Consider the following 22,412-nt stretch of genomic DNA (forward strand, 5'->3'; position numbering starts at 1 on the left):
CTGTTGCACAAGACTGATTTTGGAAGCTTATATCTCATAATCTATAAGGAATTGGGAGATGGGCAACAAACGAAAGTTATAGTCCTTGGAGTCTAGTTTTTCGAAAGTCAAACCATTTATTATTTGAGATTTTGTACAAAAAGTTATGACCATTATACTAGAGATTGTCTGAGAAGAGTGTGAAAATGACTTTTGAAGAATTTGTTCATCGCGAATGCGAAGGGAGTCTCGCGAACGCGAAGAACAAACCCCTGGGCAGCAGAATAAAGTCCAAATTCGTGTCATTCTTCCATTTTTGGACCAAGGAAGCTCAGGTGAAGTGATGTTTCGAGAGTTTTTCAAGAAAAATATTGGGGTAAGAATTCCTAACTTGATTTTGGTTAAATTACATAAATCTATTGTTGTTTTTATCATTAAATTAGTGAATTGGGTTGAAAATTGTAGAAAATCCTCTTGGTTTAAATTTAAGATTTGGAGGTCGATTTGTTATTGGAATTCGATAAAATTGGTATGGTTGAACTCGTATCGGAATGAGTGTTCGTATTTTATAAAAATTATGTCGGGTTCCGATAGGCGGGTCCCGCGTTGACTTTTGTTGACTTTTTGGAATAAAATTTTAAGTCGACGTATTATTATCCGAAAATATTTCCGATGAATTTTAATGAAGTTGTACAATTAATTTGGATATATTTGAGCTATTCGAAGGTCAATTCAAGGAAGAAGGCTATTTTGGAATATCGACCTAACTTCAAAAAGGTAAGTGTCTTTTCTAACCTCGAGTGGGAGAATTACCCCTTAGGTATCGTGTTTTATGTGTCATTTGTGAAATGTGAAAAGCCGTGTACGCGAGGTGACGAGTACGTACTCAGGCTTATATGTGCAAATTTTATTGAGTTAGAGTCTTGGGCATATTGTGTAGTTAATTGGATAATTGTTGGCATTTATTTAGTCATTTGTTTGCCATGATTCAATTCACATTTATTGAATTTATTTTTATATGATGATGTGCATGTTACCTGTATATTTATGTGAATTCTGTGAGTTTGATATTCGTGGGATTTAATTTCATTATGAATTTTTTCTCTGCAAATAATTAATTAAATGAACTTAAGAAGATGTGTTAATATAATTATCTAAATTTGGATTAATGAAGGTGTGCCCTATGTTGATTATTTTTCTATCTCTATTGATTGTTTTTGGGTGTTATATACATTGTGTGGAGCCCTGGGTTATTTGTTGTGAAATTAATTGATTTTGTTATATCTTTGAAATTTGGTTGTGGCCATTGGGCAAATTGTGATATGAATTGATTTTATTATATTGTCGTGTTAATTTTTCATGTAAATTATTGTGTTGTGTGAGTTATTATTTTGGGGAGATAAGGGTGGCATTTCACCGTTGATATTATGTGGGTATAAGGGTGGCATTTCACTGTTGTTGTGTTTGTTGGAATATTGTCTAGGCGAAGCGATAAGGATGACTATAGGAGTGATAAAGGTGGCAATAGGAGCGATAAGGGTGGCTATTGATATTGTTTGGGCGGAGCGATAAGGGTGGCAATAGGAGTGATAAGGGTGGCAATAGGAGCGATAAGGGTGACTATTGTCAGGGACGATATGTGATGATGTTGAGTTGTGGTATTGATAATTTTCATGTGATGTTGTGATTTTCTTGTGTTTATTTTTATACCTTGTGCAACTTGTCTTGTTGTTGGTAAATTGATAACAATCTGATTTATGTTGAAATTGAGAGCCTGTGGCTATTGCCAAGCGGATTATAAAATGAAAAGTGGGCACGAGGTGCCGTGAGTAAATAATGAGAATATTTGGCACGTGAATTGTCCGTGCAGTTGTGATATGAAATATGGGTACGAGGTGTTATGATGAAATGATAATGATAATTGGAACGTGAATTGTCCGTGTAGTTGTGATATGAAATGAGGGCACAAGGTGCCGAAAAAATATGATAATTTAATTATGGGCACGAGGTGTCGTGAAAATATGAAAATGAGATGAGACCCGTGTTTACGAAAAATATAAAAATGGGCTGAGACCTGTATTTTTATGATTATGAAATGAGGTGTCACATGGTGACTTTTTATTTGAAAGAATTATATTCAAAATATTTATTTTGAAGGATTTTTACTTAGAAAGTATTATAGGAAAGAATTGTATGGGAAAGATATTTATTTGAGGAAATTATATTTGAAAAGATTTATTGAAAGAATTATATTTGAAAAATAATTATTTGAGAAAATTATATTTGAGAGAGAATTATTTAGAAGAATTATATGTGAAAGACATTTATTTGAAGGACTTGATTTAATTGAGTGTAATTGTACTTATTAATTGTTGGGGGATATTAATGGTATTCTTGTTGTCTGCTGTGCATATCACTGGTTGTTTCATGTTGCGCTATTGTTATTTGTTTCCTATTATTTTGTATATTATATTGCACAAGTTATTAGACTAGTGAGTGTCTTGACTGTATCTCGTTTCTACTCCATTGAGGTTAGTCTTGATACTTACTGGGTACCGATCATGGCGTACTCATACTACGCTTCTGCACATTTTTTTGCAGAGCCAGATATTGAAGATAACGGACTTGAGCAGAGTTAAAGCGGGATCGTAAAGATTCAAGGTAGAGCTGCTTGGTCGTCGCAGTCCCTTGGAGTCTTTTCATTTCATTGTACTGTTAACTTGTAATCAAACAATATTGTATATTCGGTCCTCGTGATCATTTTATGTATTCAGTTAGAGTTCGTGACTTAATACTACCAGTCTTAGGAGATTGTATATTGTAATTATTTTCGTTTTTATTTTAAAAAAAAAATAGCTTCAAAAATATAATAAAAATTGACTTACCTAATCTTAAAGACTAGGTGTTATCACGACTTCTGTGGTGAAATTTTGGATCGTGACAATAAATCTATCTCAATATATAATACTCGTAGTATATGGTTTGATAATGCTGAGTCATTATAAACGAAACGTGTTAAACAAATTACAACAGACATAGAAAGAACACTCATCTCCGCCCCGAATACAAAAAGACGAATTAAAAGAAAATATATAGAGCACAGCAATCCATACTGCATTGTGGTTTGTGCCTATAAAATTTGACCTGTTTATTGCTGAAAGGGTATCCAAAAACGGTTACACAAAAAACAACAGGCGCCAATTCCACGTGTTCTGCCACTCCTCTTCTTCCCCTCAGCATATGTGTCACCTTTCCCCCCCTTGCTTTCACAGCTCTCGTGTATTTCTCCGCCATTTTCTCTCTGCTCCGAAACGCTTATGTTCGTCACATTTTTTTTGGCTTTAATTCGATAATTTCATTGACGTTATTTGATTTCATGTTCCTTTAGCTTCAGCGAGGATTCACACTTTCCCTCGTTGGAGCTGTCGAACATTTTTGGGGACTTTAGGAAGCGATAAATTTTAGGAAATGAATGGGAATGGTGTAGAGGAAGAAACGGCCTTTGAAATTGGCGTGGTGGTTCCGAAGAGCAGTGACTGCATTGAGGTTCTCGTTGAAGAGTTTCGAAAAGCGGGATTAATTGTTGACAGAGTTGTTGGCCTTCAGAATGAATTCATCAGGGTCCGTTTCCGTTCTAAATTCAGCTGTATTACTATTGTTGACGTTACGATTAGTAAAATATTCAGAGGTTAATTCCTTGAAATAACTTAGTAATATTAAAGTAGATAGTTTCTGTTCTTGTTTGAATTTAGTACATGAGAAATTCCCGTTGTTTAATTTACGTTTGTTTTATTTTCCTCTAAGCAGTCGCTTTCTTACTTACTATGACGGATTATTTAACATTTCTATTCTGTAATATTGTGTTACAATAAACAATCATATCGATATACCCGAACAGATGGAGATTCTAGGTGAAAACTGAAGTAGGTTGAAGCTGCCCTGCATACTACAATTTAGTAGGAATTTTGCAGTATACTATTCTTGTTAGTCACAGCAGAAATGACTAACAAGCACGTAAGAACAGCATAGTATTAATTAAGCTTGGCACACATTGATAACTGGGTGTGGTAGGCTTTGGTCTTTCTTTGTGGGATATAGAGGACCCCAAAAGTTTAGAGCTGAAATTTGGATCCTTGAGACTGAGAAAATGCACCCATAGTTGTTACTGCATACAAACTAAGAGCTAGTATAGGACGACTTAAGAGTTTGAAAGAAAGTGTTTGAAACTTGTGATCTAAAACATGTCGTAGATATTTCCGTGGCTATAAATCATCTCATTAATGGATTTTTCATTAATTGAGAAGTCTTTTTTAGGACAGACTAAAAAGTCAAGTGTGTCACATAAATTGGGATGGATAGAGGGAGTAGGTCCTTTTGCTTAAAAAAGATAGCAAGATGGGTAAAGCATTGAAGAATCACACATTGAAACGCAAGAACTGCCCGTGGTTATGCATGTATCCACGCATATTCTACAATATGTGGGCCGTCCCTTTTGTTATGATTCTAATTCTCTTTAACTACAAACAACAACAACATACCCAGTGTATTCCCACAAGTGGGGTCTGGGGAGGGTAGAGTGTGCGCAGACCTTACCCCTACCCATGTAGAGGTTGTTTCCGAAATTCTCTTTAACTAGAAAATACAAATTATGGGCGTGATATATATAATTGGTTCATATTAACAAAATAGGTCTGGTCACTAGACAGGTATCTCCTTGTTGCTGGTTTGTTCTTGATTCTGCATATAAAATTTAATGATCACAAGCTCTTTTTTTCCAGTTGGGAGCGCCAATTGAAACTCTTGGCAAGGCTGCAGCAGAGTTGCAATTGAAGAAACGGACTCATATCGGTGATAATCATGAAATCTTTCTTCAGTTTCCTATTAAAATTTCTCTCGTTTCTCATTTCTATGTATGATCTGATGCAATTACTGGCTGATTCACCTGTCCGAAAAAATTGCAGGCTTTTGCTTAATTCTGAGCACACAATTTTGGTTTCAGGAGTGGATTTGCAATTTCACTGGGATGAGGTTGAAGCATTTGAAAGGCAGCCAGATGGCTCGTTGTTTAGTTGGTTTGAACGCTACTGTTGCTACCGCCACATAATATATGGGATTGTGAGTTAACTGGCATCCTAGCCCGCTTTAGTATTTGTGCTTTCTTGTCCTAATTGATGCATAAGTTTATTCACGCCTTCATTTGATTGTCTGTATCAAATTAGGCAAGTCTGAAGCGCGTCTTTTCGAGTGCTCTTTAGGTTCCCCATCTTTGCAACTATTAGTTTTTTCCGTTTATCATAAATAAATCTTCTGTGTCTTAGTTTATTCAAAAAAGAGAGTAATCTAGACTGGAATAAAAAAATTCTTTTGTGGTGCAATATAGCTCACTGTATTCCTCCCATACTCTCAGTTCATGTTTGAGAAGTCCAAAATTGCAGGTGAACACAAGCACCTCAACAGTTGTATTAAAGTCTGATGGAATTGAAGTGCACTGGGAGCCAGGAAAGCCTCTTTTGCGAATATTGGAGTCAGTGGGCATTGTTAAAGAAGTGTTCCCTGTGCATGGTATGTTTTCTCTGATATGCTCAAGTTAACAGCGGTCTAGAAACAACCAAAGCAGATTTAAAATATCTTTGCAGATGAAAAAAAGAGGAAGCAGCTTCTAAGAAGTTGGGCATTGAACTGGTGGGACTTCACTGTGCAGCCTATAGATGATATATGTAACTATTATGGCACGAAGGTGAACTTTTTGGAGTTATTTAGCATTCTGTATTCATGCTTAATTCCACTGCTATTTGTGTCGATGTTCTCCACAATGCACAATTCTCAACTTGCTTAACACTGACTAGCATAATGTCAACAATAGATAGCTTCCTATTTTGCGTTTCTTGGGATGTACACAAAATGGATACTTTTTCCAGCTGCGTTTGGACTTACAGTGCAGTTAGTGGATTTTGGGTAGGTCAATCCCACTTTCTGTGCCCGTTACTGTCAAAGTTTCTTTTAGTTTTGATTCTGATTCTGAACAGGCTCTTATATATTCTTCCAGGTCATTGCAGTTGTTTGTCCTTTCAGCTTTCTTCATAAGCATAGTTTCTTGGGCTGTGTTATTTTTGCAATTCTGGAAGCGTAAAAACTCCGCGCTTCTTGTCAGGTGACACATTCCACATGATTTTTCCATTCGTTTTTGTCAATCTTTTCAATCTTCCATTGAAGTTATTTGGATTGACATATTTTCGTTCGTATTTCACTGCCTGGAGTGCAGGTGGCAGATGAATTATCCGGCTGGTGTAGACAATGGTTCTAGATTGTTGGAAGGTGAATGGTATCAGTTTCAGTCCCCTGTGGAACTCATGAAGAAACAGGGGGCTGACAAAACTGATAAACCAAGGGGGAAAGAAGCATTTCAAAGAGAGGAATGGCTTGGTCATTTCATGAGATTCAGAAATGATGCCATGATTATACTGAGCATTATATGTCTCCAGCTGCCTTTTGAATTGGCTTTCGCTCATGTCTATGAGGTTTTGAGGTCTGACATATCAAAGTAAGCAACTATATATTCTTCTTAATCCATGGCATTAGAGTAGTCCAGAACTACATGTTTTATCTATATGTGCCAACTTATGTCATTTTTTATACAAATAAAATAAGAAAAGAAAAATATACTTGCTTATGTCTGAAATCCCAGTGTCTGAGATATCTTCAAGTTGATTGGTTAAGATTCCACGTCAAGATCCTCTCTTTGGTGTTCATCTTAATGTAAATAAGCCAGGATGTCTTACTTTTAAGTAAACCAGTTCAATAGAGCAGGATGAGTTACCTAATTCTTGATACTATTAAAGAAATACCAATATTGATAAAATTTCTTTTTCATTGTTACTCCTTACTTCATCTATTTAAAAAAAGGTAGCCTGGTGCACCAAGCTCCCGCTATGCAGGGGCCCGGAAAAGGGTCGGACCACAAGGGTCTATTATACGCAGTCTTACCCTGCATTTTCTTGTTGTTTCCGCGGCTCGAACCCGTGATCTCCTGGTCACATGGCAGCAACTTTACCAGCTACGCCAAGGCTCCTCTTCCACGGCTCATCTATTTGATGTCCTATTTTAGTTCATGTTCTGTTAGGGCCTAGAACTGTACCAGCTTTGGAATGACTAAGAAGTACTTTTTCTTTGATATTGAAATTCTTCTGACCTCCCAGCATGCAGTTTTATTTCATAAAACAACTGCCAATATTTTATTTAACTTTTCTATGTTCACTCTTGGGGGTTACATATCCTGGTATTCAGATTGCAATCACAAAATGTTGGTCTTAACACCACAGAAAGTAGTAAGTAGTTTTCCTCCAAATATCCAATTTTCTTACCTATACCTTGCAAATCTTTGCTGACTTCGCAGTTTTCAAATTAACATAGCTTTATCTGCTCGTAATTCACTTTAGCCTGCCACATACAAAAATAATATACTTTCTGCTTCTTTCAGGTTTTGTCTGACAGCTGTATACCTCTTTACCATTCAGTACTTTAATAAAATTGGTGGAAAGATATCAGTGAAGCTTGTAAAATATGAGAACAACAAAAACATAGAACGGAGAGCTGACAGCTGGGTTTACAAGGTGGTTATCAGAAACTTAGTATTTTTCCTAAATTTCCCGGCTGTTTGTCCTTAATTGGGAATTTAGTGTCTTCTGCAGGTCTTTGGTCTTTACTTCATGCAATCCTACATTGGAATCTTCTATCATGCTTTATTGCACCGCAATATTATGACACTTCGCCAAGTTCTCATTCAACGTCTAATTATATCAGAGGTAGATGGGATCGTTTCTGATTCCTTTCACACATACCATCTGAATCTTTATTAATATATGTTGTTACTGTTTCCCCAGGTGCTGGAGAATATGTTGGAGAACTCTCTACCTTATTTAAAATACAGCTTCAAGAAATATAGAGCTGTGGGGTAAGACTCTTCATTCCAGATGGATATTGTTGGAGAGCTAATTTTCCCTGGCATAATCATTTGCTTGCTACTTTATGGTCCATCTGATATGTCCCTTTATGTGAAGAAACAAGAGAAAACGTGAGAATGGAAGGCCTTCGGAAAAGACCCAATACATGTCTAGAGTAGAAAAGGAGTACCTTAAACCTGATTATTCTGCTAGTATTGGAGAGGAGCTTGAAGACGGACTTTTCGATGGTAATTCATGCCTCCTATTCTTATTAAAGATCGTAAATGAGTTTGAATCTTATTAAACACCTTAATAACATGTCGATGTTTGAATTACTGCAACTGCAACTGTTTTTAAATACCCATAGCTAATTGAAACTCTTAATCATTGCAGATTTTCTGGAATTGGCATTGCAATTTGGAATGATCATGATGTTTGCTTGTGTATTTCCACTTGGTTTTGCCTTTGCTACTTTGGTACATAATGCATATGGCCTACCTTTTTTGATATAGTTCACTTTTTTTTTTAACGAGTAAAAAGAAGCCTTATTGAATTTTGCTTTTGCAGAACAACATCACAGAGATACGAACAGATGCACTTAAATTGCTTGCCATGTTAAGAAGGCCCATTCCACGTCCTGATGCGACAATCGGAGCTTGGCTAAACATATTTCAGGTACAACCCGACTATTCAATCTGCACCGTCCTTCCTAACTACTTGTTCTTACAATGGCTTAATGTCTTGGAATTCAGTTTCTGATTGTCATGTCAATATGTACAAACTGCATTCTCCTCGTATGCCTTTATGATCGTGACGGGCAATGGAAAATATCACCTGGACTTGCTGCTATTCTCATTATGGAGCATGTGCTTTTGCTTATAAAATTTGTATTCTCACGCATTGTTCCAGAGGTATGATTTCTAGTAGCTAGACGAATCTCAGAAATTACATGTACCTTTGTGACTAAAGAGCATTGCTCATTTCTTGCATCTTGAATAGGAGCCCGCGTGGATAAGAGCTAATCGGATGAAGAATGCAACTCATGTACATGATATGTGCTCCAGGCAGCTTTTAAGGAGCATTTCTGGTGAAAAAATTAATGCCGAACTAAAAAAAGATGAATAGTGAATATGTTGTTGGACTTACGAGTGTCATGTTCCTATCCACAGTGCGGTATCACCTTCCCCTTCTCTCGAAAGCCAAATTTGAAGGTAGATATGGGAGCATATTTGACGATTTTGAGCTGTGTGTAATTGTGCAACGGTTAAATTTCTTGTTAGTGGACTGTAGGTGCCAGTGTAAAGTGCGGTTATCTTCTTTGGATGTAAAGGAGTTTTGTATTTGGTTGAGCAGCTAGACTAGATACCATCTCATATCATGTATTAAAATTCATCATCATCTCAACGTGAACCCCAGAAATATTAAAGAGAGAGAGAGAAAGAGAGGTGAAGGCATATTTCCATCAGGGATTCAGTATTGAATATGAGCAGTTGGCAGAAAATAAATAAGCAGAGTGTATTTCGCTTATAATCGTTGACATAATCTTTGCCCTCAAACTATAAAGGACAAGCAACAGAAGAAACAAAAACGAAAACCGCTTCCGTAATGTGTGCGAGGGGAATATAATGAGTATGACATTTCATCTGATCCAGTTTCGCACGAAAAGCCATTTGACTCCCAAAAAGTAAAAACGCAAATTTGCATGAAGTTATTACAGAATAGAGTCCATTGTTTGTACCGAGCAAATTATATACAGAGAAATGGACGATCAAAAGAGAAACGTTATATACACACCACAGCCTCTTGGATCAACTTGTTAATGTCTAACTGTTGTATAAACTACTACGAGCTAGAGCTCCCAAAACGGTCACTGACTTGGCGGGCGTAAGTGACTACGCTTTTAGCCCATTTCTTGATTTCTTCCTTGAACTTCTTTGAATCGAGATGTTTCAACGACTTCATTCCAGGATCAATTGAGATTTCCATGAAAGAGAAGCAGCGGTTAAAGCGTCCGCGCTTTGCTGCAGCTTCATCGCTCTTCGTAATTTGCTTCCCTTTGCTGCATGAAGCAGCTGGTCTTTTGGGAATTGAATTCTTTTCCATCAACTGATCCCTTGAATGAGATCGTTTATAATTGAGAATAATGTTATTGTTAGCCACTTTTATACCAAAGAAAATGCAATAACAGACGTTTCCAAGCGTATGTAGCAAGGAATAAGCAACAATATACTTTTCAAAATATTCTGCAGGTGACTTTTGCTACTAGTCAAATGCCCAGGTTGGTAAAAGCGTGTTAAATTGGTGCTCGTTATTCTCAGACGGAAGGTAGAGGTACTCATGTTTTGATGTGGTCATTAGTTTCCTGTTTTTTTATTTGAGAACGCTTCAACAGCAAAAACTTGCTTCTCGTATTTCTTATGGTCTTTAATGAGGAAACTTTGTTACCAACCTTGAAGTGACGGAACTAATATACTAATATTAGGTTCTCTGCACGTTTGGGCTTGTTTGGATTTCTTCCAGTGGCCAACTGTCAAATCAAAAACAAAGCTACTACTCAATGAATTCCATTGTCCTAATCTTAAAGTTTCCTTATCAGAAAGGATATGTTGGAGCCCAAAAGATCAGCAGTTTTCTCTTTGAATTATATACCATCATTTCTTCTTCTTCTTTATTTAAATAACAGTGGTATCCAAACACTTAGGGCGTACCTCGGCTATTTCATCCAAGTTAGATGGATAAAATAAAGTTACTGCCTAGTAGTTTCTCCTTCCGACAGTATTAGTAGGGAGAACCTACAGTGTAAAGCAGTTTCTCCTAGAATACCCTGTGCTAAGGTTGCACTACTTTAGATAAGTAGTCCAAATTATAACTTTGAATTCTAAAGTTTAGATTAGGTGATCTGTCAAACATCGAATAATTCTGATTTTAGAAGTAACCAACTTCTAAATACAAAACTGACAAAAGGGGCTGTTTGAGCAAATCAGCCATAAACATGCCAATCTCTCCATAACATAATCCAAAAGTTACAAACCATAAAAAACCGAATAAGATCTATAGGGAAAAAAATTCAGTCCTCGCCGCAACCTTTTAGATTTACTGCAAAATGACGATATCATTTGCTTAGCCTGCCCCATCCTTTTAATTTAAACAATGTAAACCCTCCTCAGCCTGGGAGATTACTGGCATCAAACATTAACCCTACATTCATTTCATCTCAAGACTTGATTCTGATAGTTTATCAATGGACTCATTTTATCAAAGGGCAACGAAAGTTGGACTCTTTCAACCCAAGCAAGCTCACTGAATAATTCATATTCACAATTAGGGCCTTTATTCACATAATGCTAAAACATATAGGTTTAAAACCTGCAATTTAGTTATTTTTATTTAAGCACATGTAAAAAATTATAAAAGATGCAACAAATAAATATAACTACGCAAAAGGAAGTGACGTGCATTTATAATGCCCCAAGTCCAAGACACCATACATTAACGTAAATGATCTTTTTAAACTGATAAACGATGCCAATATTTGCTCAAGAGTCAAAACTAGAGAAACAATGTTACTTGCGCCAATAGCTACCTCGGAAAGAAATATAAGATAAAATTCAAACACAAAACTTTGGTACTTAAAAGACCATGCGTTGCAAGTCACTCGCCATAGCATTTCCTAGCATGAAGTCTTACGCCTGCCTGTTCTTCTTCTTCACACCTGACTTGGCAACCTTGAGACTCCTGTTCACGGCACTCAGCCTTGCAAGGGCTGCCTTCTTCAGATCTGGCCTGTAGTAGTTGTCTGCAACCTGTATATAGTTAACTATGTTAAATATCTTCATACAAAAATGTGAAAATAGATAAGGCCGATATAACTATTTAACAAAGACAAAATTAGTGTTCAGAAGTATTTCCCAGAAGTAAACTATGGAAAAGCTTAACTAATGCAATACAGTAAGAACAGACTAGATAGGAAAAGACATAATGTGACAGATATAAAAATGAGAAAAACCTTGGCAGATGAAATTCTTACAAGTATCTCCCAAGAAAATTAAAGGCAAATGGGAAAGAATAATAACAACTCAGTCAAAATGATTCACGTGCATATGGATGCTTGACAAAAGAAAACTAATTCTCGAAGCTAAAAACCAACCATTACTTAGAACAAAGGAACTACCACATTATTTAACAGGACATCAATATTAGTATTCAGAAGTATTCACCACAAGTAATCTCCAGAAAACCTTAACAACTCATGGAATACAGCAAGAACTGAGAACTAGCAACTAACACACGAGAAGGCATAATGTAAAAGAGATGTACCAATGGGAAACCATAAATTCACCTCTTTTAAATATATCTCCAAAGAAAAAATGCAAGAGAACAATAGCAACTCATCACAATGTGTCTTTATTCCACATATAGACCCTGACGACCTATTTGGTTTGGACGATTCAACCGATCACTTCAAATAACCAAAATAGTCTATTAGGCACTATATAAAAAAAATAACTAATTCTCAAAGCTGACCAGCCATTACTTCAACAAACGTGACTATTATCAACGACTTATATTAATTCAAGGGTGTAGACTCTAAATGATCAGAATAATACACAATCCAAACACATAAAACCCTTGAACCTTAATAAAAAGTACAGTGACAGATGCTGGAAAAAAAGTTTAGCCTCAAAATTATGAAGGTAAGAGATCTTAATACATCTCTGTAACAAAGGGATTGGCTCCTTAAAATGAGCCTGTATTAAGATCATAACATAGGAAGAAGACAACAATAACCCATTATCAACATGTCGTAGTGACATAGTCAAGGCCTCAAAGGAAACCAAACAAATGCTGGTTACAAGAACTGAGCACATACAATTTTGAGGAGGCACACAAATAGAGAAGCTACCGAAATTTGATTTGATGGCAAACATTGCAAAGATACTAAGTCACCATAATGCTGTTTAGCTACAAACAATGACATAGCAAATACTCAAGGGAAACCAACCTGGTTGGTTACAGCCTTGGACATTCTGCGGAATTCCTTCTTCATCACAGATTTGTTCAGCAAAGTTGAAGGCTTGTTTTGCTTCTTGGTCTTCGATGTAGCAAGCAACACAGACTTATCTTTCCCCTCAGCCTGGATAGTCACAGTTTTCTTGTTTGCTAGGCCTAATCAATCATAACACCATAAAACAAAATTCATTTCACCTTAATTTAACCCATGCCAAATATGTAACAACAATCCAAACAAGCTGTATATTAAGCAAACCTTTCCACAATTATAAACACTACCAAACATGACAGACCTGAACTTTAGTTAAAAAACCAAATGTGTACACTTATAAAATCCTAAATAACATTCGAACGACATATGACAAATTGCATGTAAACTATCAAGCAATAGACAATTTTAACGGATTGCAATCAGAGAAACAAAATCCTGCTCTATAAATGCAATTAGACAATTTTAAGAGGTAAAAATGTAAGGGGACTAACCAGAGTGTTTGTAAGAGTGAAGGTTGTAAAGATTGTTAGGTTCTTTGCTGAAGACAACACCGGCGGTACCATTACCAAACTCCTTAACCAAAAAGGAGTTGTTTTTCTTCACGATCTCCCATACAAGTTGCCCTGGAACTGTTGTCATTTCCACTAACTGAGAGCAAATGGGGTTCCTAGGGTTTTGCTTTGACGGCGGGAAGAGGAGGATGCTGAGAGCTTAAGATCGCAAAAGTGTGTAAATTTTGCATTATATATTGGCATCTAAAACCCTAGGCAAGGAAATGTGACGGGCCTGAACAATTGAAATTACTGAAATGGCCCATTTCTCTTTCACGTGTAAACGCTCGAGAGAAATTATTTTAGTCCAAACATAAGGTCATTAATGTGAATCAACACTTTAATTTTTTTATATTAATAAAACGGATAATTTTATAGACCTTGGCCTCGTCACAATTACCTCCCTTGTGATTTACCATATTATGCTCTTCTCCCTTATTTGAATTTTTTTTGTAACAATTCTTTTAATTGAGGTAGCAAAATGGGTAAAAAAAAACAGTTATCCACCCATATTATCCATTAAAAAATGGGTTGGATAATGAACTTTTTAAAAACGGGTTTAATATGGATAAGAACCATATTATCTACTTAGAAAATGGTTAACCAAATGGATAACCAATATGTTTAACTTTTACATTTGTAAAGCCTCAAATTAGGGGTTCCTCAAGTTTTGGAAACTAGGAATTCCCCATAAGTGATCATATTCGAGAAACCATGGATAATATGGATCGGATAACCCATTTTTTATCATTCTCAAATACGGGTCGAATCGGATAATTTATCCGTTTTTTGAATTACCCGTTTTGACCGCCGAATATCTGACCCGCCTCGCCCATTTGTCACCCCTATTATTTATCATTAAATAAAATATTGTGAGCGGACCAATTTGCCCTTCTAATAATTTTATTCTACTCGTTAAAATTCAATCTAATGTCTTCTTAGAAAAGATTCTTCCAAAATTAAGAACCCTAATTTCTGTGGTGCAAGAAAAAAACCCTATTAGTAACCAATTGAAAAATGAGGCCCCCAAATTTGGAGGCCTAAAACACTTGCCTTAGTGGCTTGTGCCGGCACTGATCGGTTGAAAGTGTGAAGCAATGATTTACTTTAATTTGTTTGGTAAGCGAACTAAAAAAGTTGTACCCATCCTTTTCCAATTTTGGATGTCTAGCGGGATGCAAGGTTATCTATATAAACTCTGGGTTTTTGCTAAAAAGTAATTTAAAGCCAAAAAATATTAAAGTAAAAGTGCTTTTTAACATTTACAAGTAATTTTGTCATCCTAAATGTAAATGACCCCATTGCAGTTTCTACTTTCTACTGCCAAAGGAGAAGAAAACTCCAAAGAGATATGGCCTATATCATCGTGAAATTGCAACTACAAAACCTGGTTCTCAAAATCATACGCATTTCTCCTTTGCAATTGCAATGCAGCATACACATTATTAACATTATCATACGCAATTGCAATGCAGCTACACATTACTAACATTATCACACGTAATAGCGATGCAGCTACACATAGCTAACATTATCACACGCAATCTAGCGACACAAGTAAATTCACTGATTCACATAACTTTAAAGAAGTTCCAGTTGATCCAAAACTGAATTCCATGTGTTGCAATCTACATAGAAATAACATAACATGACCATCTCACCACATAGAAGTGACATTGCTTCTTGCAAAGAGAATGTCCCTTCCCCAACACTTGAAATTCCTCGTTCTACATCAGACTAGGATCTCATGTGCCAGAAGCTCCGCGCTTTTTCATTCTCAAAAATGAGGCTCAGTTCATAACATCTCAAAATACAAAATAAATAGAAGGGGAAGAGATTTTAAATGATGCACTGAAGTAGCCAGCGCAATCCGTACCATAAATACAAAAAGCATAAAGTTATTAACCCTCTAAATCAAAGTCGAAAAATTGAACCCATCCTAATCAGACCACCATTTTTACACCTCAACTAACGTTACATTATATACAGCAGGCAAAGCAGCCAATCAGCAGAGTTCCCCCAGCACCACATTTTCCACAAATCACACCCTGTTATTGTACAGAAATGATTCAACTCGAGAATCCAGACTGGGCTGCTAAAAATCAGAATTCCTACAGAACAAATCCTCATAGTCCACTACTCTGGCCTTTCCGGTCAATGGAACATCATTCAACCAATGCTTGGTATAATAGAACGGTGGGCAGGTCGTACTGAGCTATTTAATGCTTCATTTATCCTACTGAACACTATTTTCAGGGGGACACAAGCTACTGCAGGGCCTCTAAGCTTCTCTACTACAGGTTTCTTCTCTTTATTTTGTTGGTGAGAACCGGTTAAGGAAGACAATTTTCTAATCTTCTTTGAAAGGAGGCCGTTTTTCCTTGTCTTGGGCGACTTAGTTGGTGAATCACGAGGTTGCACCATGCGATGCCTAGTAGATATCCTGGCCGCCAAACTTGGCTTGGATTCATAATCCATATCCGCACCTTGCAAAGCTGAGATGTTCTCACTGTGATCCTCATCCAAGTCATAGCTGCTGCTATAGCACTCAGATCCACTGACTAGCAGATTATCACAAAAGCCATCATCCAAGACTTCAACTGTGAGAGGGTGACCTATGATAGGCTGACCATTCAATTTGCTCATTAGAGAAATATATGGAACATGCTGTGGACGATAGCTGGCTTTGACCTCAAGATTAACATCATACAGTGAAGAATCAGCTATGTGGTGCCTAAGAGAAAAATCTGATGACTCATACTTGGGGTTAACTGTATATCGAGACTGGCGATAGGGTAGCAACCTCTGGGGAGCTAGCAGCTCAGCTGTTGGCCCCTTCATACGAGCCTCTCTGAGAGAAACATTCCTGCCCCAACCTCGCAACTCATCCACTATGGATCTAGTTTGGGACTGAGGCATAGTTGTTGCTGGTCTCGACTTTAAACTATATGTCAAACTCTCTGAAGCATGGGAACCACCAGTATTATAGCAACCAGCTTTCCGACCTGGAGAAAGAGGGAATGCATCAAGATCCATAGCAGTCAAATATACATTTGATTCATCTTTTAAGTCAACGTGTTTTACAGAATCTTTCTTTGTAATCTTACTTGTCTGCCTTGAATTCCTCTTTCCTTTCAACTGCCACTTTGAAGTTCCTTTCTCCATCCTCTGGCTGAAACACTGGAAATCGTCACTACCAGAACTAGTAGAGTCTGAGTCATCAAGCTCCTCACTCCCAAACGAAATAGCTTCAACTTGGCTGCCCTGGCTAGACTGTGCCCCAACACCACCTTGAGCCTTCTGAGATGTACAAGACATAATAGGAGACAAGCCTGTGTGGAGAAATAAAGAACATCAGCATACACAAATAACAAGAACAACAATCCAATGGGGAAAAGGCAGACAGAGATAGATCAGACAGCAGAAGAGCAACCATGTTAAATCGGAAAAAGGAAGAATAAACAGCGGAAGAAAAGCTTTTTTAATATAACAGCTTCACAAATCATTGGTGAAAAAGCTACTAGAAACTCATAACGTTGATAAGAGAAGAAATTGAAGACAAATTCACGTACAAAGAAGTGTCATGACAAGTTCACCCACTGAAAAGGTATCCTCAATACAAATCGTCAAATCCACAGAAAAGATTTATTTTTTTTTTGAAACAGTTGCATTAGAAAATAAGTTCTTAATCCAAGTTCGACAATGAGAGTTTAGAAATTTTTCTAGAGTGAGATTTAAGAAGTCCAAGACAGGCGGAGGCTGGTGTATAAGGTTTTGTATATAACACATTACAGTGTCATGAGAAAACATGAGACAGAAATGGGTGCTTCTACTAATTAATCTGACTCAGCCACAAACCCCAACATGAAGTAGAGAAGTGAGAGAGTCCCACTCTATAATGCAAACCAACTGCGAAGTTAAGGGGAATGATTCACCAAAGCTACCACAACCAAAATCTACCAATTCAAATCACTTAAACTAAGTCGTGTCTTATGCCTAAGAACAAAGACCAATGAGGCTTCCATGAGACCTGGAGCACATTAGTTTTGGGTCTTCCATAACCAAAGGGAAGGGAAATCCTGTTGCATATATGCTCTTCTAAACCATATTATGCAGTATGCACAGAGGTTATCCACCGAGGTTATCCACCCTAAGATTCCAAGGTTCTAAACCGCGTTTTTTAACAATTAATGCATCAGTTGCCAAATATATTTACTGTTTAGTATCGTCCACTTAAAGACAGACCCATTGGAGTCGAGGCACATGCCTTATGTGCTCACAGAATGGAATACTAGAGGATTGGCCCTGGAAACATGTCTGGAGGACCAGAATGTCACTCAAAGTAGCATGCCTCACATGGACTGCCCTCAATGAAGCTGCTTTAACACAAGACAATCTTAGCAGAAGGAGCATTACTCTAGTCAACAGATGCTATATGTGCCAACAGAGATTAGAAAGTGTTAACCATCTGTTTCTTGATTGCCCAGTCACTGCTGATATTTGGACTTCTTCCTATCCATATTTGGTATATAACTTGGATCATGCCTCACACCGTCAACGAAGTCTATATTAGCTGGTTTTTTTGGAGAGCTAACAAAGCCATCAAAAGAATATGGAGAATGATCCCAGCAGTCATATTTTGGATTGTTTGGAATGAAAGAAATGCAAGATGTTTTGATGGAATATCAAGTTATCAACTCCAACATATTCCCGAAAAAAGCTAGATGTTTAGTTAGTTTGTTCAGTTGGAACTTTCTTTCCCCTGTTAATAGGGTTGACACTTTATTGGATTTAGTTAGCTCCTTGGTTCTAGCATAGGTACTCTTGTACTGGAGCTTACAATGTATTGTCTTTTGTATGGGAGCTAACACAATTTCTGTCTTTGTAATTTGGCATCTTCCTGATGCCCTTTCAATGATATTATCTTACTTTATAAATAAAATAAAAAAAACCTTTACGCCTACACTATAGCACCACCTAAGCATTGCCAAATGGACAACCTAGCTTTAAATGAGTGCTAAGCACACCTCAAATGAGCCTTTAATAACACTGCCACTGCAAAGAAATTTTAAACATTACAATGCAAAGAAATTTCTGTTAATGCACATGAATACCTGCAGAATGCTTCTCTTCTGTAACTAAAGGCACATCAAACAGCCTGTCAGAAGAGCCACTCCCAGACAACCCCAAAATGCTGGAAATTTCACTCTCTTTCTGTTTGCATTTAACAAGGGAAGAATCATGAGCGTAACCAAATGCATCCAATGGTTTCCCATTCACACAGGTAACTGAGATATTATCTGTGTCGTTATTGAGTACAGTAGGGGAACTTTTCCCAGACTCTATAGACTGTAACCCATAAACTTTGCTTTCAGACACCCCTACGAGAGTAGAGCCAGTTGGACTAGGAAGTTGTTCACACATTATAGGAACAGACACCATTGCTGTACTCTCCAAAACTTTTGTTAAGGGCCGGCGACGGTTCTTTCTCTTTAAAAAATCATGAACATGTGCCACCTGAGATCTCTTCCTTTTCAGAGATGACACCACACCCATCCCCAGGTCATCAAGTCCTTTCATGCGCTTACTTCCCTCAGTTCCATCATCCTCTGAGTCGTTTGGTGTTCTCCTCCGTCTCCCACACACAGGTTTCTCATTAGAAGCAATTACATGATTTGGCGCCTCAAATGATACACCAGATTGAGATAATTCTTGAGCAGAATTTGAATTATCTTCTGAACTAGTCAGTTCCTCATCTAAATCCTTACCATCTTCAAGAGGATTAGATGAAGTATGTGAGTCTTCCATGGTATGATGCTCTCCATCTTCTTTATCTATTCTTGAGAAAAAATTTGGATGGTCTTTCCCAAGACGAGCACTTTCAATCTCTAGAGCATGAATAATGGCATCCTCTCTTCGAGCATATTTGACAGCCTTTCTTGAAGAGTTAGCAGCAGCAGCCTTGGCTTTCTCAATACATTCATCATACTCCCCACAACGAAAGGCTTTCACCCGCTTAGATTTTTCAAGATTATACCAGTCCCTGAAACAGCAGCAATTATTAGACCTTTTTATCAAGAATCGAGGTAAAAGGAAAAGGAAAATATTCACTTCCACCGTTGGTACACTCCTTAAAAAGGGAGGGCAAAAATGGGACGAGCAAGAAAAAACAAGTCCATTTAAAAGAGAACAAAGATGACAAATACTGCTATTAGAGAAAGTAAAACACGTGACTGAAAAGGAACACCATATATCTGAACTGCGGAAGTATTAGCAGGTTAAATGATAGCAAGGAAATTAATGCCAACTTTTCTTGGCAGCCCAATAATTAACAAGGAAAGTAATGTCTCCGTAACTGGGAGAAACGGGTGCAACTACAAAAAGGACTAAGATGCTTTTAGTATCCAACAAGTCAAGAACTTTGAGCCACTTGAACCAATTTTAATTTGTGAGGAACACGTAGAACTGGATTCTGCAACAGGAACAATCAGAAGCAAAAATGGCTCTGAATGACTTCTGTCCATGATGCCACTGAGGTAGAACCGCAATTAGGAAACATATAGTAATCTTAGCTAGCTTTAAAACTCAACTTTTACCCATAGAAGGAAGATTCCCCATATTGCCAAATAAAATCCTGCATGTCACATACAGATATGAAAAAATGGTTACAACACTTGCAAAAGTCAAGAATCAACATTGTTACTTGACAATTGCCAATAAACACCTGAAAATATCGATCTCACGGCTTACATTAAACTTTTCAAAGCCAAAAACAGGTGTACGTACTACATAAATGGCACAAGCAGTATAGACCAGTTCACAACAAAGAAAGTACCATAAGAAAGCTAAATGAAACACTAAAACATTGTGTAATAGAAGCAGATCGAGTTGCCTAACATTCCAAAAGTCTGAACGCCTCTCCACAAGAATCAGTAAGACCTAACCGTAAGTTATTCTGTAGGTTTCATAGTTTAACTGTCAGAAGTAGTTCCCACAATTTCTTGTTTCACGACATGGTAATTAGGTTCGTTAGCTTAGTTCTATTATAGGTGGTAAGTAAATTGGCACACACTATGTCTAATATTTTTGTTCCAAAACAGACACTACAAGTCCATAACTATGCGACTTCTGTGCACGAGGAACCTTAGCAGCTACAGGAATGAATGAACCACACACTCGCGAACTCCTTCCCTTCAACCAACTCTAGAACACAAATTCTCCATTCATTTTAATTTTACTTCATCGTCAAAAATTTAATCCTTCTGATCCAAATTATCTGTCTTTTAAGGTTTTTGCATATTCCTATCCAGATCCTAAGCACATAAAGCATCAACCTAGCTCCACAGAGGAATCTAATGTCTTTTTTATCCATTTTTGACAAGTTTAGGAGTGGGAACTATAATTAGGATTAATGGGAGAGACTACTAACAATCTCCACTTCAAACAAATAGCAAGGAGAAAGTCTCATACTTGAAGGAACACCACATAATAAGATAAATAAATAAGGCACCCAAGGGTGTGGCCTGGTGGTTAATGAAGAGGGTTGAGAATCATGAGGTCTGAGGTTCAAATCCTAACACCAAGACAATCCCGTGTGAATAAGTAGAGGTGCGCGCAAGCTGGCCACAACACCATAGTTATAAGGAAAAAGATAAATAAATAAGACAAAGGCAGTGAAAACAAGAACTTACACACTGGCATCTTCTCTGCCAAGGAGCTTAACAGGAGTGCCTGATCTTGGTGAAACAGAACAACTCTGAGGTAACTCATCTGGGCCCAAAATTCGACCAGGCCACCACGACCCATTTCGCCTGCGGACCCACACCAGCCCACCCACCGACGCATCAATGGCTTTGGCACTTGACTCACCCGAACTCCCCATTTCCTCTTCAAAGAAAGCAGGGGATAAAATAGCAAAAAATCCCCAAATTCAGTCAATCCACAGCATTCCTCCTAAGCACCCAAAAACCCCTACAAAAATCACATCTTTTCCTGTCATAAAAAAATCCACATAGCTTTTTAAACCACAGAACAAACAAAAAAACAGTTTAAATTAACGGATTTTTCAGAAAGAATTGAACCCTCACATGCACCAAAAAAGCCCAGGTATACAAAACATTAAACAAAAAAACAAGGAAAGAATAACAAAACAAAACAGATTGAAGGGGTTATTGCAAGAGACAGATAGATCTAGCTGAAAAGAAAAAAAACAATGAAAAAACTTCTTCGGTTATGAATAGGATTTATTTTCCTTATTTTCCCGAAACTATATTTAGAATAAGCAAAACCCACCTCCCTATTTATTTGGATTTTAAAATCCTTCTGTTTTTTCTTGTTTCACTCTGGAGGACATTGAGATTTTAGTTCCAGCGAAAGGGTACAAGAAAAAGGAGAGTGAGGTGTCCGCCGCAGAAGAGAAGTTGATGAACAATGGTAGTAGAAAAGAGTGGCTTCTCTCTACTTACAAAAATAAAAGGATCCAACGTACCCTTTTGAGTATCTTCCTTTATTTCCAAAACAGAGAAGGAGAGAACCGTCTTCGCACGCACACACAAACGAAAGAGAGCGAGAGAGAAAGAGAGAGAATTTTGTGTTTTTTTCTTGTGTGGATTAATATTTCGTAATTTATTTTTGGAGTTTGGGGGCAGAGGTGATATAATAATAAACAGAAAAGGGAAAAAAAAGTGTTGTGATTCAGCATTGACAGGAAGTACGCTAAGATATCTACACCTCTTTACTGTGTGTCTCTTCGTGGACCCCACTTTTAGTTCAAGAAAACGTGCCCTCTATTTTGTCATAATTGCAATAACTTCCCATGTGAAATGAGTAAATTGTTACTTTAACCCTTAACTAAAGCATTGATGACTGTCTTAGTGGTTGAACTCAAATTTGAGGCACTAATCATTCACTTCCTTCTAATTAAAACACTAGATTTTGAGC

The 22,412-nt window shown here is 37.3% G+C and overlaps 3 protein-coding genes across 11 annotated transcripts; 1 reads left to right on the forward strand and 2 right to left on the reverse strand.

Moving 5' to 3' along the window:
* Positions 1 to 3,049: 3,049 nt before the first annotated feature.
* On the forward strand, positions 3,050 to 9,314 carry LOC107824986 (anoctamin-like protein At1g73020). 2 transcript variants are annotated; one of them, XM_075251305.1, is made up of 16 exons: positions 3,050 to 3,600; positions 4,758 to 4,827; positions 4,979 to 5,094; positions 5,415 to 5,541; positions 5,616 to 5,716; positions 5,843 to 5,934; positions 6,026 to 6,130; positions 6,242 to 6,520; positions 7,457 to 7,589; positions 7,668 to 7,781; positions 7,860 to 7,930; positions 8,037 to 8,167; positions 8,313 to 8,395; positions 8,487 to 8,594; positions 8,672 to 8,830; positions 8,919 to 9,314. In XM_075251305.1, exons 1-16 carry the CDS (start codon positions 3,448 to 3,450, stop codon positions 9,042 to 9,044), a joined length of 1,968 nt encoding a protein of 655 aa, XP_075107406.1. In that variant the 5' UTR covers positions 3,050 to 3,447; the 3' UTR covers positions 9,045 to 9,314. The 2 variants fall into 2 exon arrangements, with proteins under 2 accessions (XP_075107406.1, XP_075107404.1); XM_075251303.1 differs by having other exon boundaries at positions 3,097 to 3,600; positions 7,656 to 7,781.
* Positions 9,315 to 11,349: 2,035 nt separating this feature from the next.
* Positions 11,350 to 13,646, reverse strand: LOC107824985 (large ribosomal subunit protein eL28z). Its single transcript, XM_016651807.2, has 3 exons — positions 13,413 to 13,646; positions 12,922 to 13,085; positions 11,350 to 11,722 (listed from the first exon to the last, which is right to left on the reverse strand). Exons 1-3 carry the CDS (start codon positions 13,558 to 13,560, stop codon positions 11,603 to 11,605), a joined length of 432 nt encoding a protein of 143 aa, XP_016507293.1. The 5' UTR covers positions 13,561 to 13,646; the 3' UTR covers positions 11,350 to 11,602.
* Positions 13,647 to 15,222: 1,576 nt separating this feature from the next.
* Positions 15,223 to 22,171, reverse strand: LOC107824984 (uncharacterized protein At1g51745). Of its 8 annotated transcripts, none has more exons than XM_075251307.1 (6): positions 21,765 to 22,171; positions 21,164 to 21,464; positions 20,062 to 20,106; positions 18,587 to 19,515; positions 16,580 to 16,804; positions 15,223 to 16,477 (listed from the first exon to the last, which is right to left on the reverse strand). In XM_075251307.1, the coding sequence occupies exons 2-6, from the start codon at positions 21,352 to 21,354 to the stop codon at positions 15,642 to 15,644; spliced, it is 2,226 nt and encodes a 741-aa protein (XP_075107408.1). In that variant the 5' UTR covers positions 21,355 to 21,464; positions 21,765 to 22,171; the 3' UTR covers positions 15,223 to 15,641. The 8 variants fall into 8 exon arrangements, with proteins under 8 accessions (XP_075107408.1, XP_075107410.1, XP_075107407.1 ...); XM_075251309.1 differs by having other exon boundaries at positions 21,164 to 21,443; positions 21,961 to 22,156; XM_075251306.1 differs by having other exon boundaries at positions 21,961 to 22,099.
* Positions 22,172 to 22,412: the final 241 nt, after the last annotated feature.

Source organism: Nicotiana tabacum, chromosome 4 (genome assembly GCF_000715075.1).
Source record: "Nicotiana tabacum cultivar K326 chromosome 4, ASM71507v2, whole genome shotgun sequence".
NCBI lineage: Eukaryota > Viridiplantae > Streptophyta > Magnoliopsida > Solanales > Solanaceae > Nicotiana > Nicotiana tabacum.